The sequence below is a fragment of the Eutrigla gurnardus genome, assembly GCF_963514095.1.
Source record: "Eutrigla gurnardus genome assembly, chromosome: 23".
Taxonomy (NCBI): Eukaryota; Metazoa; Chordata; class Actinopteri; order Perciformes; family Triglidae; genus Eutrigla; species Eutrigla gurnardus.
The window spans coordinates 9,753,985-9,774,234 of NC_139934.1; the positions used below are offsets into that span (position 1 = coordinate 9,753,985).

General features: G+C 44.3%; 1 protein-coding gene across 1 annotated transcript in view; it reads left to right on the forward strand.

The window, feature by feature from the left end:
- Window positions 1-360: 360 nt before the first annotated feature.
- Window positions 361-20,250, forward strand: part of LOC311009119 (uncharacterized protein) — a gene marked incomplete at its 5' end in the record, with an annotated part of 40,771 nt that continues 20,881 nt past the window's right edge. Inside the window, one exon of the mRNA XM_084003092.1 lies at window positions 361-380. Coding sequence (XP_083859218.1) covers window positions 361-380 — 20 coding nt within the window. The remainder of the gene's footprint in view (window positions 381-20,250) is intronic.

Sequence of the window (20,250 nt, forward strand, 5' to 3'; positions counted from 1 at the left end):
CACAATTTCATTGACAGGTGATCTCTGCACTAATCGCTACATAGCCAGAGACGTCACTGAAAATAAAAGCTATGCATCCTTTCAAACAGAAATCTTAAACAGCAACAATCTTACTTTTATTATTATAAATAATAATAAATATAATAATAATATATAATAAATATTTGTTAAATATTAGGTTGTGAAATTGTGATGTAGGAATGCCAATTTAGAATATGTTCTATGAATATGTAAATCTGTCACCAATTATTATTGTAATGGATTATCATTGTATACATACACTTTACTTTAAGTATTGCTATACATGGCACAATAGGCTGCACTAAACATTATTATTGGCCGAGTTTAACAAGTAACACAATGTGTGACGACCCCAGTGGGTGTGGTTGTTTGTTGCATGTGGTGTTTCTCTCGCTGTCTCCAATCTCTTTCCACAGGCTTGATGAGTCTCCGGTGTGTGTTTCAGAGGAGGCGGGGCCACGCCGTTAAACACCACGTGGAGAACGCCAGCTCGCTCTCTCGGCCCATTCCCGGCCTGGCGTCCGGCCGTTCACCTGCTGTTCTGCTTATTGGTTTTTAATGCGCAACCAACATTCACTTATGCAGCCAAGCACCTGCACACACTGCTGATCTTCCGCTTATCACAGATATAGAATAGCCTGACGTTGTTTTTGGTATTGGTATGGGGGGCCGGTTTGTCAATAAATATAATTGCCAGCAACTTCCCTCTTGTGCTGTTTTGTCAGAGATCTGAGCCAGTTCTGACACTGCTTTAAACTCTGCTTTAAACTCTAGAAATCAGTAATAAAATCAGCCTACTATCACCTCAAAAATGTAGCAAGACTTAGAGGGCTCATGTCAGCTCAAGACTTAGAAAAACTTGTACATGCCTTTTATTACTAGTAGGCTAGACTACTGTAATGGTCTCCTTGCAGGTCTTATGAAAAAAACAGTCTACAGCTTGTTCAGAACGCTGCTGCTAGAGTTCTTACAAAGACCAAAAAATGTGAGCACATTACATCAATTCTTAAATCCTTACATTGGCTCCCTGTATGTCAGAGGATTGATTTCAAAATCCTCCTGCTCACATATAAATCACTACATGGTCTAGGACCGAAGTATATCACTGATATGCTCCCACTACATAAGCCTTCTAGACCACTAAGATCTTCTCAGACCAATATGTTAGTGATTCCCAGAGTAAACAACAATCACGGGGGAGCATCATTTAGTCACTATGCAACAAATAGCTGGAATAAACTTCCTGAAGATGTAAGACTTGCCCCAACTCTGACCACTTTTAAAACTAGACTGAAAACACCATAGCTTTCTGCTAAATCTTTTAATGTCTGAACTGTTTTTAATTATTGCAAATATGTTTTTATTCTCCTTTTCTTTCTGTAATGCATTTTTAATTTTGCCTTTATTTTCTTTTAATTCTTCTAAAAAAAATTTCACTTTGTTGTATGATGTGAAGCACTTTGAGTCTGGCTTGTGTATGAAATGTGCTATACAAATAAAGTTGCTTTATTGTCTTGCCTTGCCTAGAAGAGCTGGATAATGGCAGCTCACTTTGGATAAAATGTTCTGAATTTTGGAAAAGATGGAGTGATCAGTTAAACAAAATGACACAACACTAAATTTGTATACTTTCAGGATTAGTGACATGCAGGGGCGCCGCTAGGGATTTTGGGCCCCATGAAAAGAATCTTTACAGGGCCCCCCAACACAGCAGCGAAATTTGATGCTATTTTACATACAATCTGTGGCCTGTGTGGCACTGCCGGTGTGCTACCTGCAGCTGATCCAATGGACTGAACCATTTTACGTAAATAGAGGGGAGGGGGGGGGCCTGCAGGCGTTGATGTTTCCAAAACAAATAAAGTTATTGTTACCAGGACATGGAAAATAAAACATTTGTGATTATATGTTAGTTAATTACTTAGTGTCATTATTTTTTCTGTATTATAATTTCATCATCATTAGGGGCCTCTCTGGGCCCCCCTCAATCATGGGCCCCTAGAATCCGTCTCCTTTACCCCCCCTTTTCGGCGCCCCTGGTGACATGTATCCAAGTCAACAATGTGAAGTCCACTAATCCACTCTAGCCAGTACTCGAGTTGAGGGGGGATGCGGGGGGATGGCATCCCCCTTGGAATAAAGATGGTCAAAATCATCCGCCTTCTGAAACGGCCATCCCCCCTTCCCATCCCCTGCATAATTTTATCAATGAATGTGGAAATATTACCACTATTACAATATTTACTTTTTGCGCGTATTGAGTATGCTAAAAATACCGTGGACGAGTTTTTTTTATTTTATTGCTGTTACGTCAGTCAGCGACATAGCAGCGCCGGTGCTGGTGATGATTTCAGCATCATAGCCATGCGACAAGGACAGCTTGATCTACAGGACTTCAGATTTAAGAGGCCAATAAGTAGCACTGAAGGTAAGTCAGGAGTCAGTTATACTTTTGATATGTCACTAAAGGTGGACTCTCTGGACAGAGATGATGACAACACAGTTAACGATGTACGTTACAGGCCTCTAGCTAGCTAACGTCAGGTTTGACTTTATGTAGCCGGTCTGCACTTCGCTGATTACTGCGTTGTGTTGCGGTGCACTGAAGACAGGACGCTGACGTTCTTTAGCACGTAGGCACTTTATTCTGTACAAATTCAATGAGAGCAAAAGTTCAGGATTCTGTCTTCATTCAGAAGCAGTCTCGCTCAGTCAGGTAGAATGCAGAAAGCTAGGAACGCAAAAATGCAGCCTATAGCCACCACTATCCAATAGAGGGCGCACTTACCATGAAATGGCTGAACATTACAACATTTTGGTGAAATAAACTCACATACATAGCCACAAAATAGAAAGAGAAAAGTTACAAGGTTTCACCTGGAATATCTTACTGGAATAGTAAGGATTGTTCTCATTGAATATGGGGCTTGGGGACAGCCCTCTTATTTTAACAAAAAAACATAACTTGACAGCACTTGATTGTCTGCTCATTCTAACAAAATCATAATGTCATTGTTTTCTTCATATAGAGGATAACCATGGCGAGAAAGCAGGATGGAGAGAAGAGGAGCATAGAGCTGGAGGAGGAATAGGTTTGATCATTCTGAATAGACACTTTTCTTTTTTGAAGAGGGAGAAATGTAACCCTAACTGGTCAGTTATACATTTTGTTTCCCCTTTTTTGTCTTTTGTTTGGCTACTTTCAGATTTTGTAAATGGTACATTTGTTTTATCCATTTGTTCTTGTACTTGAATTACAATGAACTACACTTGAGAGCATTCATGTTCATTTACAATGTTTTGTGAGGTTTTGTTTTAACATGTAATAGATGTATTCCCAATAGATTTTTAAGTATCATGAGTATGAAGTTGCACTTGCACCCTGTGGGAAAATGTTTCCTCTGCACAACTATGTAGGAGCAGTGGTAGCCATGCCAGCCTGCGGACAAGCATCATATATCCATAGCATGCATGTCGTTTTAGAGTAATAGAATATAATCATTATCTTTGTGCTTAAACAATAATCAAAAGGGTACACCATTGCTCTCCCACCATTGCTCTCCCACCATATGCGACGTCATCAACACAAATGATCTGTCCCTAAACGTAACGTAATGAAATCAATACAGATTATTCATTTATTGTATACTTTTTATATTAACTATTTTAGGATTTGAAAATACAAATTTCATACTGGAAAATATCACAAACTGACACTTTATTTGTATACTTTTTGTATATTTACTCTGATAATTGCAAATGTCATACAATATTCACTCAGTATATTTCAATTTGCAATTATTCTTTTCATTTATGTCACAAGAAATCTATGTTTATTTGGTTGTCACAACTTATTGTGACACCGGAGGAATTTTTTTCAACATTCACGTAGGTGGAATGTTCCAGTAACCTGTTTCACTTGACGAACGAGTATGTCATATACTTTGCCAAGAAACTGTCAGCAATGCTCCATCCTGTGTTTGGTTGTGTTCTTTACAAAAGGTCGAACATTTCTGAGATAGTAGTATATTTCCCATGAGTCACTTCGTTAGCCTTGACTACATTTCAATATTAACGCCCGAATAGATGTGGACCGTCACACAAGGGAAGAGGTTTTGACACTGAGATAGTTTAACACATCGGAAACGGATAGAAACAGGGAATTAATAACTTTTCATCTTTAATCCTTCCATTTTGGTTGAGTAAATGTTTTAGTACATATCATACTGTCGGGAGATCTCGCACACATATGAATTAAAATTAGGACTGTTGTAATAGTGGCTCGAGCATTCAGATGGCAACCTTTTTTGTGGATTTTCAGTCAGCAGTATCAGACCTGGAGCAAAAAATGCTCACAGTCATGACATCGACAAGACAAGAAAAACACTTAACACAAGAGAGGAAAGCCTACAAAATAACCTCAGAAACCAAAACAACAAAACCCACAGTCATGACAGGGAGACTGTCCTGGCCAATCAGCAAGCAGTTGGCTGATGAGGGAGGGTCGTCAGGTTGATTAATACAAATCTAATTCTGACACTCTTATCTTTTCGTTAAGAAAAATGTCATCGTACTTTCTATTCTCAACAACATATTTCATCAAATTATTTAAATAACCAAACCACATTTCCACATGATCCAAAACTTTCAACAGAAAAATGTAAGGTTAAAAATAAATCAAATTAATTTAATCAAATCAGTTCAAAACTAACACCATTTACCCTCACATACAATGCAACACTGCATCCTCTATGTTGAATTGTTCTTCAGGTTTCTGTGCTGTAGAATCTGTTCAATCATTGCATTGTATTTATCTAAAATTACTCTATTAATTGAAAAAAAACCATTAAAATGTGCGCATTGATATCAAAGTTCCAGTTTACGCAATTTGCCTGGAGCTAGCCTATCAGGTTCAAAGGAGTCTAATTTCAGCGCATGCTGAGCTTGTACGAGATACTGTTTAACGTTGGTTTACGAAATCAGGAAAGCGGCGAGGTGAGTGGAGGGTGACCAAGCAGGGGAGGCCACTCAGGAGGCCTCAGGAGGACGCAAGAATTGGAGACAGCAGCAGCGAAGCAACGAAAGACAGCTGCAGAGCAGGAATTATACAGGAAGTGGACCCTCGTGGAGACACTTGGCACTGGAGTCAGGCTCATTCTGGCAATGAGCTCCGAAGCCACGGACTGGAGGAAATCTCCGTCCCTGGCCCCCTGTCCTCCTGACTGAGAGGATGCCTCCTTGGAGGTCTTTGGCTACTTCATATTTTGGGTAAGGGCTACATCTTCCTATAAGATTGTACTCCCTAAACTAATGCATCAGGTTTATATTGCCTTGAGTAAATTGTATGTGCATTTAATAAGTAGCCTCCCCTAAAGTCATGTTCCAAATTCATGTTATCATTGCCACGTTTATAATTAGGCCTATGAGTCATATGATTATTGCCTTCCATCTGAACTATGAAAACATACAATACCTTGACCCTTAGTGTATCTACCCTGGGTTAAATGATCCACTCTTCTTACTGATGTCCACAACTACTTTATTATCACCACAAAGTTACGGAACACCGTGAAAACTGTAACAAATAAAACACATTTTACATACATTATTTTCACAGCTTAGTTTCTTACACATGGGTACACAAGTTTCGATAATCAGAATAATTACCGTGTACGCCTGCTTAGCCAGTAGTAGACAGACCTCTCTCGTCTCTCTTTTCCTTACTGACGACTCACGCTCTCGTCTCACATTACTTGGACAGGAAGTGACGTCTCAAACAATTTTGATTTAAACATTTCAATTAATTTTGACAGCAGAACTATGAATTAAACTGCATTTACGTTTCATCATAAATTTATGTAACCATAATAAAATAATAATTAGAAATCAAATATGATATCTTCACTCTAACTTCCGGTATTGCCACGATAACACATTGCCGTATTTCGGCGGTAGCTACACTTAGTGACCTTTTTGTGGTGGAGGAGAAAACCTATAAATGTTTTGTCGTGCATCATTGGTTATTGAGTTTTGGTTATTTTTCTGTTTTGAACATGACACAACAAATCTGCCCAAAAATGATTGTGCAAGTCATGGGATCATCAACACAATTTCATTGACAGGTGATCTCTGCACTAATCGCTACATAGCATGAGACGTCACTGAAAATAAAAGCTATGCATTCTTTCAAACAGATATCTTCAACAGCAACAATCTGCGCGCTGCCTAGGGGGTCCGTAGAGTTACTGCAGGGGGTGCCCGAAATTAAACTTTTTTTCTTTAAAAAATGTAAATATGAAAAAAAAAAAAAAATTACACATTTACATTATTATAATAAGAAAATATATTGCTTCTATTTATGTTTTGAAAGGCACCAACAAATGAAATGCATTATTATTATTATTATTACTTTTATTATTATTATAAATAATAATAAATATAATAATAATATATAATAAATATTTGTTAAATATTAGGTTGTGAATTTGTGATGTAGGAATGCCAATTTAGAATATGTTCTATGAATATGTAAATCTGTCACCAATTATTATTGTAATGGATTATCATTGTATACACTGTATGACAGACACTGTATGACACTGTATGACTGTATGACACTGTCCTGTGAAAAAAAGACACCCAAATCGGAATAAGGAGCAGAAACCATGGCTCACAAAAACATTGATAAACGCCTGCAGAAAAAAAAAATACTCTGTACAAACAGTTCATAAAATCAAGGACGGCCCAGTCAGAAGTGAGATACAAACGGTATAGAACAGTGAGCCAGTGGAGCTACACACTTGAGTTCTGTTTAGTGTTTATCATGTATTTTCATGGGGCAGAGGGGTGTATGGTCAGAGTGTTTGGGGCCTGTCTTTGTCTTGTGTTTCTGTTTATTGTATGTTTTGTATAGTGTGGTGTGAGTGGGGGTTTGGAATCGAATAAGCGCAAGCTTCTTCCATCTCCCTTTCAAGTGACATGATTGTAATTGACTGTGAATGTTATTCCTTTTTTCCCTTGAAATAAACAAACAAACAAACAAACAAAGTTAAACAGCATCCTAAATGAACGCAAGAAAGAATATTACAGCAATTTACTAGCAGAAAACATGAAGTATACTAAAAAATTATGGGATATTCTAAACAACGTGACTAATAATAAAAGTAAAAAAACAAACTACCCTCCCTACTTCAAGTATAACAACATGCAGGAGGATAACCCGGAGGTCATAACAAATAGATTCAATACATTTTTTGTAAACATCGTGCCAGAGCTAGCCAAGGACATTTCTGACTCACTCCCACTACACTGGGACCACTTTGATAAGGATGGAGACAGAAATCCCAGCTCAATGTTTCTCACACCAGTGAAGGAGACAGAGATTAGACACCTGGTCAACAAATGCGTAGCCAAAACTTCTACTGATGTTGACGACCTGGACATGAGGCTAATTAAGATCAGAATCATTTCACCCCTGACCTACATTTTCAATCTGTCATTTCAAACCGGGACATTTCCCACCAAAATTAAAGTTGCCAAGGTTGTGCCACTGTTTAAGAATGGTGACACACACGAGTTTACCAATTACAGACCAATCTCAATACTGCCACAACTGTCAAAAATCCTAGAGAAGCTATTTAACGATAGGCTAGACAACTTCATCAACAAACACAAATTGTTATATGACAGCCAGTATGGCTTCAGAAGGAACCATTCGACTGCCCTAGCTTTAACTGAGTCTGTGGAAATCATTACCGACGCTATTGACCAAAAACAATATTCCATAGGAATTTTCATAGACCTGAAAAAAGCATTTGACACAGTTAACCATGATATTTTAATAGCTAAACTGGAGAGATATGGCCTTAGAGGTGTAGCACTGCAGTGGGTCAAGAGCTATCTACACAAGAGATCCCAATATGTCAAAATAGGTGATAACACATCGACTAGCTTGGACATAGTCTGTGGGGTCCCACAGGGGTCAGTTCTGGGTGCAAAGCTGTTTATACTATACATAAATGATATACGCAAAGTGTCAAATACTCTGAAATTAATATTATTCGTGGATGATACAAATATTTTCTGTTCGGGGAGTGACTTGAACCAACTTGTGGAAACAGTAAATCAGGAAATGGCCAAACTTCAAGTGTGGTTTAACATAAATAAATTATCACTAAATCTTGGAAAAACTAAATACATGCTATATGGGAAAAGAGGCTGCAACAACAGTCCTAACATTCAAGTAAACAGAGTTAATATTGAGAGGGTCCGTGAGAATAAAGTACTGGGAGTGATTATCGATGACATGTTAAGTTGGAAGCCACACATAAGACAATTAAAAAGGAAGTTGGCCAGGAGTGTGTCCATACTTTGGAAAGTACAACAAATACTAAATCAAAAAGCACTTCTTCTGTTATACTGCGCACTAGTCTCTCCGCACCTGCAATACTGTGAGAGGTGTGGGGACACACATATAAAGGCTCCACACAGCCCTTGTTAATTCTCCAAAAAAGAGCCTTGAGAATCTTACACTATGCCAACTACAGGGCACACACAAATCACTTATTTATCGACTCAAGAATACTCAAACTATATGACTTAATAAACTATCGCACAGTACAAATGATGTACCAAGCGTCTAACAGAACTCTCCCCCAGAACCTGCAAATACTGTTCCTAGACAGAGAGAGACACAATCGTAGAGGGGACATGATTTTCAGGCAAAGGAAGGTACGAACTACGTTAAAATCCTTTTCCTTATCGGTCACAGGTGTTAGACAATAGAATGTGTTAGAAGAAGAAGTCAAAAAATCAGCAACACTGAGTGGCTTTAAGAAAAAGTATGTAAATTCAACCGTTGACTGGTACAGATTATTGCTTGAGAGTTGATAAAGGTCTGAGGCACGAATCAGCAGACACAGTGTTGTGACGGGATGGGAGCATAACAAATGAACAAATATGGACACGTGTGCAGACACACACGTAATCTGTATGCACTGGACTTCAGCTCTCTATACCACCTACTGCTGTAACATGTTATGTCAAATGTCACAAGTAAAAGAAAATGTTATGTCAAATGAAAAATGCAAAAGATAAGAAAATATTATGATGAAGATTTTATCCTGGGGGTAATGGGGGCGGGACGAGATAAGCCTTGACTTCTCCCACTTTCCCTTTCGGCCATGTGTATTGTATTATTTGAACAAAGATGTGTGATGATGATGACTTAACTGACATGCCCGAAATAAATAAATGAATAAATCAAATACATACATTTTACTTTAAGTATTGCTATACATGGCACAATAGGCTGCACTAAACATTATTATTGGCCGAGTTTAACAAGTAACACAATGTTATATGATATGTACTAGGGGGTCCCTTCACTGTGTCACTATCAGCAGGGGGTCCTCGGCCTGAAAAACATTGAAGACCTCTGCTTTAAACTCTAGAACAGCTGGATAATGGAAGCTCACTTTGGATAAAATGTTGTGAATTTTGGAAAAGATGGAGTGATCAGTTAAACAAAATGACATAACACTACATTTGTATCCTTTCAGGATTAGTGACATGTATCCAAGTCAACAATGTGAAGTCCACTAATCCACTCTAGCCAAAACAAATCTGAGATATGATGATAATGATATCTCCTTGCTGGTTTGCTGCTAGCGTGTGCCGTGGAGACTTCCCATGCGCTACCACTAGCAATTGTGCTCGGTTCAAACTTCCTTCATAATTCTTCTCAAAGAACAGCGATTTTTTAATTACATTATACTGACTTAATTTATTAAGTATTTTCATTCAATACTATTTTGTATAGTATTAGGCCTAAATAATTTAAATGAATTTAAATACTAGAGGGTGGCCATGTACCACCAGTGATACAAGTACCGCGGTTTGAGAACCAGTGCACTAACCAATACATTTTCTATTTTTGGAAGAAGAATGAGCAATAATCATTCCATGATGCCCCTCAAGAAAAATTCATCGTTGACAAGATACACTTTATAGAGTCAGTCAGCAGAGGGCATATGAAAGTTGTTGTCTCCTCTGAAAGGCCTTTCATCACTATACAGAACATAATTCATCATCTGTGATTTACTTTGGAGCCGTATTTCAGAGTGACAAGAGCAGGTCAGAAAATGGCGTGAGGATTTGATTTGAGAGAAGGTGATGGGGGAGGAACACGAAAGCAAATAGCAGGACATAATTTATTTCATTAGTAGCTGGATGACTCGTGATGGGCAAGTGTCAATTTAAGCAAATGCTTCAATAAACTTAAGCTTAATGAATTCATTTTTTATTGGTTAATACACACAATTTCATACTGGTTCAAATTGATGTCACAAATTGAAACGTCCGCAAACTATAACAAATAATATTGAGACGCTTTCCATCTGATATGCCCATACAAATACTGTTTTGTACCTGTATTGTATAATCTATTTACATAATTACTCGATAACTTTAAAGAGACAGTATTTATTACGTGTGTATTGTTTTTTTTTATCGAGTCAATAGAATTCTATTAATGTTTGTTCGTCATAACTTGTCGTCACACTGGTGGAACTTCACGTAGGTGGAATACACCAGCACATTTGTTCATTGCTGTCATAACAAAGTCTGTCTGTCTGAAAAGCATATCTATGAGTCACGTCATTGAAAGACAAATAAGAGTCTATATATAATGGTGTCAGGAGCCACTTATAAACAAAGAGTTGTTACCTTTGTTGCAAAAGTGGATAGTCAGGAGGCAGTTTAATCCTTTTCTTTTCTTTTGTTTCGGTCAGCACTATCACACCTGGAGCAAACACTGCTGCTACTGCTAACTTCAGTAGCAAAGTAGCACATTGACTTACATGAATAATTTTACATTGGTTAGTCCAACAATACGTCAATTATTTGGGTACAGAGGATGGTGATTTAATTAATGAAATCAATAAGGATTATTCATTTATTGTATACTTTTTATATTATCAACTATTTTAAGATTTGAAAATACAAATTTCATACTGGAAAATATCACAAACTGACACTTTATTTGTATACTTTTTGTATATTTACTCTGATAATTGCATACCGGTAATTTCAATTTGCAATTATTCTTTTCATTTATGTCACAAGAAATCTATATTTATTTGGTTGTCACAACTTATTGTGACACCGGAGGAATTTCTTTCAACATTCACGTAGGTGGAATGTTCGACAAACGAGTATGTCATATACTTTGCCAAGAAACTGTCAGAAATGCTCCATCCTGTGTTTGATTGTGTTCTTAAGAAAAGGTCGGACATTTCTGAGATAGTAGTATATTACCCATGAGTCACTTTGTTAGCCTTTAGTACATTTCAATATAAACGCCCTAATAGATGTGGACAGTCACAGAAGGGAAGAGGTTTTGACACTGAGATAGTTTAACACATCGGAAACGGATAGAAACAGGGAATTAATAACTTTTCATCTTTAATCTTTCCATTTTGGGTGAGTAAATGTTTTAGTACATATCATACTGTCAGGAGATCTCGCACACATATAATTAAAAGTAGGACTGTTGTAATAGTGGCTCGAGCATTCAGATGGCAAACTTTTTTGTGGATTTTCAGTCAGCACTATCAGACCTGGAGCAAAAAATGCTAGAACAGCAAGTACTTATAGCAAGGTGTTTAGACAGCTTTTTCAAATGTAACTTGAAGCACAGTCTTTTCCCAGGGCATGGAAAACTTAATTCATAGTGTGGGTACAAAAATGCTATGAAGGTCCATTTTTAATTATTTGACCATTTACTTTAACATGAATTGTTGTTCAATTTGGGTGTTTTTTTTTTTATACTTTTAGACCCCATATTATGACAAAGAGATTACTGCAGTTAGGAAAAAGTGATAATATCATCAAATCGCTAGAGTCCTTTCAGACCAACAGTGACATTGTGTCACGTATTAACTTTTTTTAAATAATATCTTCGATGGACTTTTACTTGTTAAAGAGTACTGTAGTATTACTACTTTTCCTGAATATCTGAGTACTTCTTCCAACCCTGGATGTTAAGATTAGTTGATTGACATTTTAAAAGCGTCTTATTTTATTTATTATATCTTTAAGAATTATTCTTGTATTGTGCTCAAAAGTACTGGAAACATGTTATATTAATAAATAATCATCCTCAAAAAACGAGTTAATTTCCATTGGGAATGGAGGAAAAATACAATACATTTCCTTTTGGAACAAACTTAATAGATACGTTTTTAGGAAATATTCTGAAATGAAGCTGAGATGCTCTGCTGTTAGACGCTCTTCTGATATTGCTAGAGGAATATTATTGCATTTTACTTGAATGGTACTATATTTATATTTTGTATTTACTCTGATAACTTGAAATATTTTCATACATTATTCGTTCAATATGTTTGAATGTCTTTCTTTTCTTCTTGCATCTCTTCCTGCTCCATTCCCACGTTATGAGTAATCTACTGTATTAATATATTTGTATGGCCTAAGTTACTGTCAGACCAGTTGAACTTCTTTCAGCATTAAGGCGGAACGCATCAGGACAAAAGAAGGGAGGATGCCATTTTTCTGAAACTGGCAGCTTAAATTCCTTTTCCTGAGATGTGTTCCTCTCTAAGGTGTTACAACAGTTTTGAAAGATGTATCACCTATGACTCAGACCATTAGCCATTATTTTGTTCAAATATAAAGGCCTTAATAGATACTGTCATAGCAACAAGAAAGGGTTTGCGATATATCAATCAATTCTAATAATAACAGGTGGGATTTGTGAGGCAGGAATTTGATTTTAGCACAACATTCTATAAAAAACCTAACATGGTTCATGTCTTTTCCACAAAATAAACTTGAGACACTGTTCCTAAGGTTTTGGATTTGTAAAATTGTAGGTAGTCTACTGAAAATTGTTACATGGTGTCAGGCCATAGGACAGGACACAGTTTCTCAATTGTAGTCAATTTCAATGTAATTATTATGCTTGCTGTATCTTCTAAATATATATATATATTGAAAACATTGGCCAGTAAAATGAGTTTCACGGAAAGGAATGTTGCATATTGTCAGAATTGAATATTATGTGCAAAGATAGCTTAATTCAATTTCATATCATCATTAATTTAATATCAGAAAAAATTGGGACGGACAAAGAAAACATGTCTAATTTGTTGTAGGTATTGTTTTAACTATTTAAAAAGTAACAATTATGGTATGAAGTTTGTGTAGCACAAAAGCGTTGGAAATGCTGTGTATATGAGTATGTCCCTGGATTCTTTGATTTTACAGATTCAAAGATTAGCAAGATGGATGTCGGATGGATCATATCACTTTCTATGATACTTATAGGTAAGTTGAGTGATGATGTAAGGACTGATTGTGAAAGTTCTTTAAAGAATGTAAAGGAAACGGTGGAGGGACAAAGCTGCACAACAAGTCGGAAGGCTTAAATATACATAACAAATGTTCCTAACTTTGTTATTACCTTTATAACACCATTAAAATGAAAGAAAAGGGTAATTGTACATTTTTTGGTTACATTTTCAGCTGCACCACCAACAGCCGCAACTACAACAGCCGCACCAACAACAGCTGCACCTTCAACAGCCGCACCAACAACAGCTGCTCCTACATCAGCCGCACCTACCACTGCAGCACCTACAACGGCTGCGCCCACAACAGCCGCAACTACGACATCTGCACCCACAACAGCTGCTCCTACAACAGTTGCTCCTACAACAGCCACACCTACCACTGCAGCACCTACAACGGCTGCACCCACAACAGCCGCACCTACGACATCTGCACCCACAACAGCAGCACCTACAACAGCCGCACCAACGACAGCTGCACCTACGACAGCTGCAACCACAACAGCTGCACCCACCACAGCAGCACCTACCACTGCAGCACCTACAACAGCTGCACCTACGACAGCTGCACCAACAACAGCCGCTCCTACAACAGCCGCACCTACCACTGCAGCACCTACAACAGCTGCACCCACCACAGCAGCACCTACCACTGCAGCACCTACGACGGCTGCACCCACCACAGCAGCACCTACCACTGCAGCACCTACAACACCTGTTCCTACAACAGCTGCACCCACCACTGCAGCACCTACCACTGCAGCACCTACAACAGCTGCTCCTACAACAGCCGCACCTACCACTGCTGCACCTACAACAGCTGCTCCTACAACAGCAGCACCAACAACAGCCGCACCAACGACAGCTGCACCTACGACATCTGCACCCACAACAGCAGCACCTACAACAGCCGCACCAACGACAGCTGCACCTACGACAGCTGCAACCACAACAGCTGCACCCATCACAGCAGCACCTACCACTGCAGCACCTACAACAGCTGCTCCTACAACAGCAGCACCAACAACAGCCGCTCCTACAACAGCCGCACCTACCACTGCAGCACCTACAACGGCTGCACCCACCACAGCTGCACCAACGACAGCTGCTCCTACAACAGCAGCACCTACCACTGCAGCACCTACAACAGCTGCTCCTACAACAGCCGCAACTACGACATCTGCACCCACAACAGCTGCTCCTACAACAACAGCACCTATCACAGCCGCACCAACGACAGCTGTACCTACGACATCTGCACCCACAACAGCTGCTCCTACAACAACAGCACCTATCACAGCCGCACCAACGACAGCTGTACCTACGACAGCTGCAACCACAACAGCTGCACCCACCACAGCAGCACCTACCACTGCAGCACCTACAACAGCTGCACCTACGACAGCTGCACCAACAACAGCCGCTCCTACAACAGCCGCACCTACCACTGCAGCACCTACAACAGCTGCACCCACCACAGCAGCACCTACAACAGCTGCTCCTACAACAGCCGCACCTACCAATGCAGCACCTACAACAGCTGCACCCACCACAGCAGCACCTACCACTGCAGCACCTACGGCGGCTGCACCCACCACAGCAGCACCTACCACTGCAGCACCTACAACAGCTGCTCCTACAACAGCCGCACCTACCACTGCAGCACCTACAACGGCTGCGCCCACAACAGCCGCAACTACGACATCTGTACCGACAACAGCTGCTCCTACAACAGCAGCACCAACAACAGCCGCTCCTACAACAGCCGCACCTACCACTGCAGCAGCTACAACGGCTGCACCCACCACAGCTGCACCAACGACAGCTGCTCCTACAACAGCAGCACCTACAACAGCCGCACCTACAACAGCTGCACCCACCACGGCAGCACCAACAACAGCTGCACCCACCACTGCAGCACCTATGACGGCTGCACCCACCACAGCAGCACCTACCACTGCAGCACCTACAACAGCCACACCTACCACTGCAGCACCTACAACGGCTGCACCCACAACAGCCGCACCTACGACATCTACACCCACAACAGCAGCACCTACAACAGCCGCACCCACCACAGCAGCACCTACCACTGCAGCACCTACAACAGCTGCACCCACCGCTGCAGCACCTACCACTGCAGCACCTACAACAGCTGCACCCACCACAGCAGCACCTACAACAGCTGCTCCTACAACAGCCGCACCTACCACTGCAGCACCTACGACTACTGCTCCTACAACAGCAGCACCAACAACAGCCGCACCTACAACAGCTGCACCTACGACAGCCGCACCAACAACAGCTGCACCCACCACAGCAGCACCAACAACAGCTGCACCCACCACTGCAGCACCTACGACGGCTGCACCAAGCACAGCAGCACCCACCACTGCAGCACCTACGACGACTGCTCCTACAACAGCTGCACCCACAACAGCTGCACCCACAACAGCCGCAGCAACGACAGCTGCACCTACGACAGCTGCACCAACAGCTGCGACCACCACAGCAGCACCTACCACTGCTGCACCTACAACAGCTGCACCTACGACAGCCGCACCAACAACAGCTGCACCCACCACAGCAGCACCAACAACAGCTGCACCCACCACTGCAGCACCTACAACAGCTGCACCCACCACTGCAGCACCTACAACAGCTGCTCCTACAACAGCCGCACCTACCACTGCAGCACCTACAACAGCTGCCCCTACAACAGCCGCACCCACCACTGCAGCACCTACAACGGCTGCGCCCACAACAGCTGCACCTACGACAGCTGCAACCACAACAGCTGCACCCACCACAGCAGCACCTACCACTGCAGCACCTACAACAGCTGCACCTACGACAGCTGCACCAACAGCCGCTCCTACAACAGCTGCACCCACCACTGCAGCACCTACGACTGCAGCACCTACAACAGCTGCTCCTACAACAGCCGCACCTACCACTGCAGCACCTACCACTGCAGCACCTACAACAGCTGCTCCTACAACAGCTGCACCCACCACTGCAGCACCTACCACTGCAGCACCAACAACAGCCGTACCTACAACAGCTGCACCTACGACAGCCGCACCAACAACAGCTGCACCCACCACAGCAGCACCAACAACAGCTGCACCCACCACTGCAGCAACTACGACGGCTGCACCCACCACAGCAGCACCAACAACAGCTGCACCCACCACTGCAGCACCTACAACGGCTGCGCCCACCACAGCAGCACCTACCACTGCAGCACCTACGATGGCTGCACCCACCACAGCAGCACCTACAACAGCCGCACCAACGACAGCCGCACCTACAACATCTGCACCCACAACAGCAGCACCAACGACAGCTGCACCTACGACAGCTGCAACCACAACAGCTGCACCCACCACAGCAGCACCTACCACTGCAGCACCTACAACAGCTGCACCTACGACAGCTGCACCAACAACAACCGCTCCTACAACAGCCGCACCTACCACTGCAGCACCTACAACAGCTGCACCCACCACAGCAGCACCTACCACTGCAGCACCTACGACGGCTGCACCCACCACAGCAGCACCTACCACTGCAGCACCTACAACACCGGTTCCTACAACAGCTGCACCCACCACTGCAGCACCTACCACTGCAGCACCTACAACAGCTGCTCCTACAACAGCCGCACCTACCACTGCAGCACCTACAACAGCTGCACCCACCACAGCAGCACCTACCACTGCAGCACCTACGACGGCTGCACCCACAACAGCCGCACCTACGACATCTGCACCCACAACCGCAGCACCTACAACAGCCGCACCAACAACAGCTGCACCTACGACAGCTGCAACCACAACAGCTGCACCCACCACAGCAGCACCTACCACTGCAGCACCTACAACAGCTGCACCTACGACAGCTGCACCAACAGCCGCTCCTACAACAGCTGCACCCACCACTGCAGCACCTACCACTGCAGCACCTACAACAGCTGCTCCTACAACAGCCGCACCTACCACTGCAGCACCTACCACTGCAGCACCTACAACAGCTGCTCCTACAACAGCTGCACCCACCACTGCAGCACCTACCACAGCCGCACCAACGACAGCTGTACCTACGACAGCTGCAACCACAACAGCTGCACCCACCACAGCAGCACCTACCACTGCAGCACCTACAACAGCTGCACCCACCACAGCAGCACCTACAACAGCTGCTCCTACAACAGCCGCACCTACCAATGCAGCACCTACAACAGCTGCACCCACCACAGCAGCACCTACCACTGCAGCACCTACGGCGGCTGCACCCACCACAGCAGCACCTACCACTGCAGCACCTACAACAGCTGCTCCTACAACAGCCGCACCTACCACTGCAGCACCTACAACGGCTGCGCCCACAACAGCCGCAACTACGACATCTGTACCCACAACAGCTGCTCCTACAACAGCAGCACCAACAACAGCCGCTCCTACAACAGCCGCACCTACCACTGCAGCACCTACAACGGCTGCACCCACCACAGCTGCACCAACGACAGCTGTTCCTACAACAGCAGCACCTACAACAGCCGCACCTACAACAGCTGCACCCACCGCTGCAGCACCTACCACTGCAGCACCTACAACAGCTGCACCCACCACAGCAGCACCTACAACAGCTGCTCCTACAACAGCCGCACCTACCACTGCAGCACCTACGACTACTGCTCCTACAACAGCAGCACCAACAACAGCCGCACCTACAACAGCTGCACCTACGACAGCCGCACCAACAACAGCTGCACCCACCACAGCAGCACCAACAACAGCTGCACCCACCACTGCAGCACCTACGACGGCTGCACCCAGCACAGCAGCACCCACCACTGCAGCACCTACGACGACTGCTCCTACAACAGCTGCACCCACAACAGCTGCACCCACAACAGCCGCAGCAACGACAGCTGCACCTACGACAGCTGCACCAACAGCTGCAACCACCACAGCAGCACCTACCACTGCTGCACCTACAACAGCTGCACCTACGACAGCCGCACCAACAACAGCTGCACCCACCACAGCAGCACCAACAACAGCTGCACCCACCACTGCAGCACCTACAACAGCTGCACCCACCACTGCAGCACCTACAACAGCTGCTCCTACAACAGCCGCACCTACCACTGCAGCACCTACAACAGCTGCCCCTACAACAGCCGCACCCACCACTGCAGCACCTACAACGGCTGCGCCCACAACAGCTGCACCTACGACAGCTGCAACCACAACAGCTGCACCCACCACAGCAGCACCTACCACTGCAGCACCTACAACAGCTGCACCTACGACAGCTGCACCAACAGCCGCTCCTACAACAGCCGCACCTACCACTGCAGCACCTACCACTGCAGCACCTACAACAGCTGCTCCTACAACAGCTGCACCCACCACTGCAGCACCTACCACTGCAGCACCAACAACAGCCATACCTACAACAGCTGCACCTACGACAGCCGCACCAACAACAGCTGCACCCACCACAGCAGCACCAACAACAGCTGCACCCACCACTGCAGCAACTACGACGGCTGCACCCACCACAGCAGCACCAACAACAGCTGCACCCACCACTGCAGCACCTACAACGGCTGCACCCACCACAGCAGCACCTACCACTGCAGCACCTACGACGGCTGCACCCACCACAGCAGCACCTACAACAGCCGCACCAACGACAGCCGCACCTACAACATCTGCACCCACAACAGCAGCACCTACAACAGCCGCACCAACGACAGCTGCACCTACGACAGCTGCAACCACAACAGCTGCACCCACCACAGCAGCACCTACCACTGCAGCACCTATAACAGCTGCACCTACGACAGCTGCACCAACAACAACCGCTCCTACAACAGCCGCACCTACCACTGCAGCACCTACAACAGCTGCACCTACGACAGCTGCACCAACAACAACCGCTCCTACAACAGCCGCACCTACCACTGCAGCACCTACAACAGCTGCACCCACCACAGCAGCACCAACGACAGCTGCACCCACAACAGCTGCACCCACCACAGCCGCACCAACGACAGCTGCACCCACAACAGCTGCACCCACCACAGCAGCACCTACCACAGCAGCACCTACCACTGCAGCACCTACAACAGCTGCACCTACGACAGCTGCACCAACAACAGCCGCCCCTACAACAGCCGCACCTACCACTGCAGCACCTACAACAGCTGCACCCACCACAGCAGCACCTACCACTGCAGCACCTACGACGGCTGCACCCACCACAGCAGCACCTACCACTGCAGCACCTACAACACCTGTTCCTACCACTGCAGCACCTACAACAGCTGCTCCTACAACAGCCGCACCTACCACTGCAGCACCTACAACAGCTGCACCCACCACAGCAGCACCTACCACTGCAGCACCTACGACTGCTGCACCCACCACAGCCGCACCTACCACTGCAGCACCTACGACGACTGCTCCTACAACAGCTGCACCAACCACAGCAGCACCAACCACTGCAGCACCTACAACAGCTGCTCCTACAACAGCCGCACCAACGACAGCTGCACCTACGACAGCTGCAACCACAACAGCTGCACCGACCACAGCAGCACCTACCACTGCAGCACCTACGACGGCTGCACCCACCACAGCAGCACCTACCACTGCAGCACCTACGACGGCTGCACCCACCACAGCAGCACCTACCACTGCAGCACCTACAACAGCTGCTCCTACAACAGCCGCACCTACCACTGCAGCACCTACAACGGCTGCGCCCACAACAGCCGCAACTACGACATCTGCACCCACAACATCTGCTCCTACAACAGCAGCACCTACCACAGCAGCACCTA